The sequence below is a fragment of the Otolemur garnettii genome, unplaced genomic scaffold (genome assembly GCF_000181295.1).
Source record: "Otolemur garnettii isolate 467f Iridium unplaced genomic scaffold, OtoGar3 scaffold00031, whole genome shotgun sequence".
In the NCBI taxonomy this organism is placed as follows: Eukaryota; Metazoa; Chordata; class Mammalia; order Primates; family Galagidae; genus Otolemur; species Otolemur garnettii.
This window is the reverse complement of record NW_003852426.1, coordinates 2,677,433-2,685,830: the sequence shown is the minus strand read 5'-3', so window position 1 is coordinate 2,685,830 and position 8,398 is coordinate 2,677,433. Positions and strand designations below refer to the sequence as shown.

The window sequence follows — 8,398 nt, the reverse complement described above, 5'->3', positions numbered from 1 at the left end:
TTTTTTGGCTGGGGCCAGGTTTGAACCCACCACCTCTGGCATATGGGGCCAGCGCCTTACTCCTTTGAGCCACAGGCACCACCCCCTCAACTATATTCTTATCCTAGCTCTGGAGTCATCTTTATGTTGACTTTGGTATAAACTAATTTGTTCTTTTCCTCTGCCTTTGACAGCATCTGTGGAACCCTCCACTCCGTGGATCAGGTGAGATATTAGCGAAAGTCTAAAACTGGTTATTGGAGAGGGGAGACCTTAAGGGCTGGGTACTTGCTGTGTTTCTAGAGTTAATGATGATAGTCATTTTCCTTTTGTAGTATCTCAACATCAAACTAACTGACATCAGTGTTACAGACCCTGAGAAATATCCTCACATGGTAAGTTGAGAACAGTGGGAAAGAGGAAACACTTTCAAAGCACTTCCAGGAGCCCCCAGGTGGTTAGAGGACTTTTTTTTTTGTAAAGGGTGTTTTCACATTTGTCTGTCTTTGTCTAGTTATCAGTGAAGAACTGCTTCATACGGGGCTCAGTAGTCCGCTATGTGCAGTTGCCGGCAGATGAGGTGGACACACAGTTACTACAGGATGCAGCAAGAAAGGAAGCCCTGCAGCAGAAACAGTGATGGCTCCTCCCATTTCCCCTCCCTCCCATATTGGTGGCCCAGAATCTCAAGTCGCAGCCCTGGACCCTTCTTCCTCAATACTTGAGGCGTTTTGTTTGTTAAGGGATGGGGGGAGTAATAGTGGGGAACAGCTATCCTCTATTGAGAAGGGGAGGATAAGTAGGCTGGGGAACTGCAAAGCCTTTCAGTCTCTAGCATCTGCCCTCCCCACTCCTTTCCTGGAGATGCTGGGAGACTTTCCTAGGTCTTTCCAGGACAGCATGTGATTAATGTGGGGGATGGAAAGAATCTGTCCCGCATCGGGAATAAAATTGATGATGCATATTTGAGTTTGGGGGTCTACTGTTTGTGTTATGGGCTGGGGGGTGGGAACAGATGTGGAATTCATCCCAGCCCTGTTATTTTCCATTCCTACAGCCAAGAATCCAACCCATCTTCCTAGTATTATCTGCCACACCTTTTCTTGGTATACAGCATATAATACAGTTGGACTACACCATGCTTCCTGAACATTATGCTACCTACACGTTGTCCCTCTGGCCTTTTGCTTATACTGTACCTACAACAACTAGAGTGCTTCCTGCCCTTCCATCTCTGTGTTCTTCTCTCAGTGTGACAATGTTATGAGACACCAAAATGGATTTGATGCTGCTGGGTTTTGTCTAGCCAAATCAGTATACTTTTTCTGAATATGTAAGATCGATAAAAATAAGAGCCATAATTTGTATTGTGGAGAGAAGTTATACGAGGATTACTAAATTTCAATCACTAATCCAGCAAATACGAGTTCCGAAACAGATAAGAATTATCAGCCTTAAGGGACTTTACAGGTCATCTCCTTGCACACACACACCCCCTTTTCTAAGGCAGGGTCTTACTCTGTTGCCCAGGCTAGAGTACCCTGGTGTCATAACTCACAACAACTTCAAACTCCTGGATTCAAGCGATCCTTTTTTTTTTTTTTTTGAGAGAGAGCTGTCTCCCTGGGTGGAGTGCTGTGGCATCACAGCTCACAGCAACCTCCAACTCCTGGGCTTAAAGCGATTCGCTTCCCACGTAGCTGGGACTACAGGCGCCCGCCACAACGCCCGGCTATTTTTTGGTTGCAGCCGTGTCGTTTGGCTGGTCCAGGCTGGATTCAAACCCGCCAGCTCAGGTGTATGTGGCTGGCGCTTTAGCCGCTTGAGCCACAGGCGCCGAGCCTCAACTGATCCTCTTGCCACATTTTACCGAGTATCTAGGACTTAAGGCACCCGGCTAGTAGCTAGCTCTTGCTTGTCTCCAACTGGTAAACTCAAAGGGATCCTCTTGTCTCGGCCTCCCAGAAAGCTAGGCTTACAAGGATGAGCTACGGCGCAGCCTCATCTCTCTTCTGGTACATAAAGCTATGAGGTTCAGGGAGGAAGCCGGACGCCCAGGGCTTTGGCAAATGCACCTCTCCTTTGGTCCTCGCACCCGGTCTCCCGCCACCCGCTGGACCCTCAGACGCCTGTTCCCTGGCTGCCCGCTGGGCGCCGCTCTGGCCGACCGGCCCGAGGACCCGTGAGAGGTGCCCTAGGCGGCGCCTGACGGGACCGCAGTCTCTGGGGTGTACTCCCGCCCCGCGCTCACGCCCACGCCCGCCCCGTTCTCCGTGGGCGCGGCGAGTGGCGAGCAGCTAGGCCACAGGCCCGGAATGGGGCTGGGCAGCATACGCACAGGCAGGCCGGGCGCGGCCGCCCCCGCTAGGACCCGCGGGCCCGGAAGTGCTCCTTGTCACAAAGGGGGGGAACACGTGGACGCCGACTTCCCAGGTGGCTGGCTCAGGAAACTAGGGTCAACCAGAGAGCCGCCCATCGGCGCCACCCGCCCGACTCCGTCCCGGGCGTCCGGCCGGTTCAGCCGGCGGCCGGCGCCTGGCTTTGAGGTGGATTCCCGGCCCTTTCTGACCCTCTCCCTCCAGTACGTACACGCGGCTGGAACGCTCCCGCGAGCCTTCCACACTCCCCCAGGCCCTACGATCGCGAGCAGCTCTCAGCCCTCTCTTCCCAGCAGCTCTCCACTGTCAGTGTCACTCTTGAGAGCCAGGTCCTCACTTCCTATAGCTTAGTCAGATCCTCAATCCTAGGGGTCTTGGGCGCCTGCAGGGAAGGAGCCATCGTGAGGGTTCCCTGTCTACTCCAGGGCTCCAGGACATTGTGGGTCCCTCAATCTTTCCCGTCTCTCTTTCTCTTTAGGTTTTTCATCTCGTTCGGATCCCCTCATAACTATGTCCATCCTCTATGTCTCCCCTCATCCAGATGCCTTCCCCAGCCTCCGAGCTCTCATAGCCGCTCGCTATGGGGAGGCTGGGGAGGGTCCGGGGTGGGGAGGACCTCATCCCCGCATCTGTCTCCAGCCACCGCCGACCAGCAGGACTCCATTTCCCCCACCCCGCCTGCCAGCCCTGGAGCAGGGCCCTGGTGGGCTGTGGGTATGGGGGGCCACAGCTGTGGCCCAGTTGCTGTGGCCAGCAGGCTTGGGGGGTCCTGCGGGGAGCCGGGCAGCTGTCCTCGTCCAACAGTGGGTCAATTACGCCGACACGGAGCTAATACCAGCTGCCTGTGGGGCAACGCTGCCAGCCCTGGGACTTCGAGGCTCCATCCAAGACCCCCAGGTGAGGGGGGAGGAGTAGGGGGAAGGGGAAATTCAGAGGAAGGAAGCAAGGATTGGAATGGGTAATGAGAAAAGAAGGTAGCTCATCAGATGTGGGGAAAGAGTCATCAAGTCCCAGACTGCCACCTGGTTTGGTAACTTTGGATACATGTTTTAAACTCTGTGAGCCTTGGTCTTCCTATTCTGTAAACACACAAGTTGATGTAATACCTGCCTCACCGAGTTGATGAGATTAAAAGATTTGTACAGAGCACAAGGTCTAGTGCCAGGCTTTTAAAAGTCTGTGAGTGTACCTGTGGAAAGAAAGAAAGTCTCTGAGTATAATTTTGGAGAGTCCAAAAATGTTGAGAAAAAAAGAGTAGATGTGGGAAGAGATGATAGTTGCCGGAAGGAGATAAAGGAGACATGAAATGAAGAGGAAAGGAATTGAAAGGAGAGATAGCACCACCAGACTCTAACTGTAAATCCTTCCCGAGTCGTGCTTTAGGGTATTTACAGCTCTGCCGCTTTGCAGAATGTAGAGTATGGTGGATATATAGTATTTCATGAATGAATGAATTTGTGACATAAACCCTGGTTTGCTCCTCCCATCCTGATTATATTGTCTGAAATAGAGTCTTTCTCTCCTGGAATTCCCTAATCCTTTCAGCCTACTTTATTTTTCTTCATAGGAGTTAAGAAAAATAGGGCAATATATCGTATATTTGCTCATTTATTGTTTCCCCAGTAGAATATAAAATCTTCCAGGTCAGGGCTGTTCATGTTGTGCTTAATAAATACTTGCTGATACCCTGGACTTGGCAGTCACCATGTAACCTCCTATGGTCTTTTCATTTCATTTCATCTCCTCTCCTCTCCTCTCCTTTCCTTTTTCCTTCCCTTTTTCCCTTCCCCTCCCTTCCCTTCCCTCTTTTTTTTTTTTTTTTTTGACAGGCTCACTCAGTTGCCCTGGATAGAATACTATAGTGTCATAACTCACAGCAACCTCAAACTCTTGGTCTCGAGCCTTGTTTCAGCCTCCCCAGTAGCTGGTACTATAGGCCTGTGCTACCATGCCTGGCCAATTTCTCTTTTTAGTAGAGACGGTTTTTTTGTTTTTTTTTTTGTCAGTATAGACATGGTCTCACTCTTGCCCAGACTGGTCTTGAACTCCTGAGCTCAAGCAATCTACCCTCTAGGTGCTAGGATTGAGTAGCACCAATCCTAGGTGGTGCTAGGATTATATATCGCAGAAGTTTTTTTTATTATGACAATTGAGTATAGAAGAAACTGGCCTCAGGGCGAGGTGTGGTGGCTCAGACCTGTAATCCCAGCACTTTGGGAGGCTGAGGTGGGCTGATTGCTTGAGCTCAGGAGTTCGAGACCAGCCTGAACAAGAATGAGACCATCTCTAAAAAAACATAGATAGGCATTAAGGGCTGGGCATGGTGGCTCACGCCTGTAATCCTAGCATTCTGGTAGGCCAAGGCAGGTGGATCGCCTGAGCTCATGGGTTCGAGACCAGTCTGAGTAGAGCAAGACCTGGCCTCTAAAAATAGGTGGGTGTTGTGGCGGGTACCTGTAGTCCCAGCTACTCGGGAGGCTAAGACAAGAGAATCGCTTGAGCCCAAGAGTTTGAGGTTGCTGTGAGCTATGACACCATGGTACTCAATCCCAGGGTGACTGGTGAGACTCTGTTTTCAAAATAAAAAGAAACTGGCCTCAGGGGGGGTGATTTGTGTGACTAGGAGTAGAGGAGACCAAAAGGATTGGGTAGGGTTGGAGATGGGGATTGAGGTGGACCCAGCCTTTTCTCACACCCCTTCCCTTCCTGTTAGGCTGTGCTGGGGGCCCTGGGCCAGGCTCTGAGTCCCTTGGAAGAGTGGCTTCGACTGCACACCTACCTAGCTGGGGAGGCCCCTACCCTGGCTGACCTGGCTGCTGTCACAGCCTTGCTGCTGCCTTTCCGATATGTGAGTCACTGGGCCCTGGGGAAGAAGAGTGCTCCCCTCAGACCTCACTGTAGGGGAACTAAGAATCATCAGTTCTTTCCCCTTCCAGGTCCTGGACCCATCTGCCCGCCGGATCTGGGGTAATGTGACTCGCTGGTTTGTCACATGTGTCCGACAGCCAGAGTTCCGGGCCGTCCTGGGAGAAGTGGTTCTGTTCTCTGGGGCCAGGTCTCTCTCTCAACAGCCAGGTTAGGAATAGTGAGGAGTGGGAATATAGGGGCTCTTCTGGGGTCTTTGATGAAACTCACTTTGTTTTTCTCTTAGAAATGGCAGAATCACTAGGGCAGGAGCCTGTGGGAGGGAAGGGTAAGGTGGGAGGTCAGCCTGGGTGAGCCCTTGGGCAGCTGAAATAGCCCATCTGTGAAACATAGTAGCACCATTCACAGAGGGTCCCCAGAAGGCTGAATCTGATTTTCTGTGCCTCTCTTCAGGCTCTGAGGTCTCTGTACCCCCAAAGACAGCTACTCAGCTCAAGAAAGAGGCAAAGAAACGGGAGAAGCTAGAGAAATTCCAACAGAAACAGAAGCTCCAACAACAGCAGCTACCTCTGGGGGAGGTGAGTGGCTAGGATGGAGCTGAAAGGAGGGCTAGTGCCCTCGTGGGATGGTTAATATCTAGGCCTGTGTCTTCTCCCTCCCAAGCAGAAGAAACCAAAACCAGAGAAAAGGGAAAAACGAGATCTTGGGGTCATTACCTATGACCTCCCAACCGCACCTGGGGAAAAAAAAGGTACTAGGGGGCAAGGGGCCCTACCCTTCATCTACTCCTTCCAAATTTTTACCCTTGCTTGTTCTATTCTTGCTCTTTCCACTTTGCTTGGTGAGGATTTTCAGAGTTCCCTAGGGGCTCCAATGCCTGTCTTCTGATGTAAGCCACAGGAACCCTGATCCTTCTCTGCTGACCTGTCCTCTTCTTAGCTGTTCCCAGCCTTGGTACTGAGCCCTCTCCTCCTCCCCCAGATGTCAGTGGCACCATGCCTGACTCCTACAGCCCTCAGTATGTGGAGGCTGCCTGGTACCCTTGGTGGGAGCAACAGGGCTTCTTCAAGCCAGAGTATGGGGTGAGTGGGCACTGCCACCTGGCCTGGGGGGTAGTGGTGGGGAAGGGCAGGACTGAAGAACACATTGCCTGGGAGGAGGCTGGGAGAAGTGATATGAGGCCTTAGCACATGCCATCCTTCTCCACCATCAGCGTCCTAATGTGTCAGCATCAAATCCCCGAGGTGTCTTCATGATGTGCATCCCACCCCCCAACGTGACAGGCTCTCTGCACCTGGGCCACGCGCTCACCAACGCCATCCAGGACTCCCTGACTCGATGGTGAGCTCCTGTCTACAGCTATCTGCCCTCCCTGGCACCTTTCTCTTCCCTGACCCTGCCCTCCACAACCTTCTTTCTGGGTTGGCCCTCAGCTCTGCCCCCTAGTGTCATTTATCTCTCTTTCATGATAAGAAATTTAAAGTTTCAAGTCTCCTTGATCACCTCCTTCCAGACCTACTTCCTCCCAAGATTTAGCCAGTTATCACTTTGATGTGTATCTTCTTTTTGTTTTTTAAGACACAGTCTCCCTCTTGCTCAGGCTGATCCTAACTCCTGAGCTTAAGCAGTCCACCTGCCTCTGCCTCCCAGAGTACCAGAATCACAGGCGTGAGCCACCTCACCCTGCCTTTGACATGTATCTTTCCTTATCTTTTCTGTTTATTTATATATACATGTACTCATAGAAATTTACAATTTTGTTTTTTTCTTTTCTAACATAAAGGTTTCATACCAAACATCTTATTCTATAGCTGCCTTCTTACACTTAACAATTTCTTTTGGCAGTCTTTCCTTGTCCTTACGTACAGATTGACCTCTCTGTTTTTAATTTTCCCATTGTATTCTATAGTGTGGATATACCACAGTGGAGTCACTTTTTTATTAATGCTTGTTCCTAGTTTTCTCCTATGGAAAACCTTGCTGGAATGCACATCCCCATTCATGCTTGCTCCAACATGTGTGGAAGGATTTCTCTGGTGTAGTTACAAAAAAGTAGAACTGCTGGGCCAGCAGAGCAGGGCGTGCACCTATGTTAAGTCCACATAAAAGCTGCCCGGTTGCCCTCTAGACCACGCTTACTGTTTTGTACTTCCATCAGTTGCACGTGAGGATGTTCACGTGAGGATGTTCATTTCTCCATCCTTGCCAACCCTGGGCATTGTTGGTCTTGGTTTTGCCAATCTGATGGACAAAATAGTGGTACTTCTCTTATTTTGCTCCGTGTTTCTCTGATTACGATTGAGGCTGTGCCTCTTCTCATGTGTTTCTTGACTAATCAAGTTTCCCCTTATATAATTTCTCTGTACCTATCTTTTGTTTATTTTTTAATTGATCCTTTATCATTTTTTTTTATTTTTATTTTTATTTTTTTTTTGAGACAGGAGCCTCAAGCTGTCCCCCTGGATAGAATGCTGTGGCATCACAGCTCACAGCAATCTCCAACTCCTGGGCTCAAGCGAGTCTCCTGTCTCAGCCTCCCAAGTAGCTGGGACCACAGGCGCCTGCCACAACGCTCGGCTATCTTTTGGTTGTAGCCATCATTGTTGTTTGGCGGGCCCGGGCTGGATTCAAACCTGCTACCTTGGGTGTACGTGGCTGGCGCCTTAGCCACTTGAGCCACAGGTGCCAAGCCATCATTTTTTATTTTTAATAAGTTTATTGGAGAATTCTTTACCTACTGTGGGTATTGGACTTTTCCTTGTTATAAATGTTGTAAATGTTTTCATTGTATTGTTATTGTGTGGTTGTTCTCCTATTTTTGTATTTTTTCACTTTTTTCCTCACTGTTAACATTTTTTTTTTTTGGAGACAGAGTCTCACTTTGTTGCCCTCAGTGCCCTGGCGTCACAGCCCACAGCAACCTCAAACTCTTGGGCTTTACACTATTCTCTTGTCTCAGCCTCCCAAGTAGCTGGGACTACAGGTGCCTGCCACAATGCCTGGCTATTTTTTTGCTGTAGTTGTCACTGTTGTTTGGCAAGCCCAGGCTGGATTCAAACCCACCTCTGGTGTATGTGTCTGATACCCTAGCCACTCAGCTACAGATGCCAAGCCATTGTTAATATTTTAATTAGCAACAACTACAAGGTCTGATGTTTTAGGTGACAATTCTTTTT

The 8,398-nt window shown here is 49.9% G+C and overlaps 2 protein-coding genes across 4 annotated transcripts in view; both read left to right on the top strand.

Moving 5' to 3' along the window:
* Positions 1 to 948, top strand: part of LSM2 (LSM2 homolog, U6 small nuclear RNA and mRNA degradation associated) — an 8,070-nt gene extending 7,122 nt beyond the window's left edge. Inside the window, exons 3-5 of the mRNA XM_003789032.3 lie at positions 174 to 204; positions 315 to 374; positions 494 to 948. Of these exons, the coding sequence (XP_003789080.1) occupies positions 174 to 204; positions 315 to 374; positions 494 to 619 (217 nt within the window). The 3' untranslated portion in view covers positions 620 to 948. The remainder of the gene's footprint in view (positions 1 to 173; positions 205 to 314; positions 375 to 493) is intronic.
* Positions 949 to 2,180: 1,232 nt separating this feature from the next.
* Positions 2,181 to 8,398, top strand: part of VARS (valyl-tRNA synthetase) — a 16,077-nt gene continuing 9,859 nt past the window's right edge. The window contains exons 1-8 of one of the 3 annotated variants that reach the window (XM_023512914.1): positions 2,181 to 2,560; positions 2,836 to 3,254; positions 5,071 to 5,205; positions 5,294 to 5,432; positions 5,676 to 5,800; positions 5,889 to 5,973; positions 6,204 to 6,304; positions 6,436 to 6,563. In XM_023512914.1, the coding sequence (XP_023368682.1) occupies positions 2,868 to 3,254; positions 5,071 to 5,205; positions 5,294 to 5,432; positions 5,676 to 5,800; positions 5,889 to 5,973; positions 6,204 to 6,304; positions 6,436 to 6,563 (1,100 nt within the window). In that variant the 5' untranslated portion in view covers positions 2,181 to 2,560; positions 2,836 to 2,867. Of the gene's footprint in view, positions 2,561 to 2,598; positions 2,663 to 2,835; positions 3,255 to 5,070; positions 5,206 to 5,293; positions 5,433 to 5,675; positions 5,801 to 5,885; positions 5,974 to 6,203; positions 6,305 to 6,435; positions 6,564 to 8,398 lie in introns of those variants that run through there. The other 2 variants (XM_012804790.2, XM_023512913.1) reach the window with 2 other exon arrangements.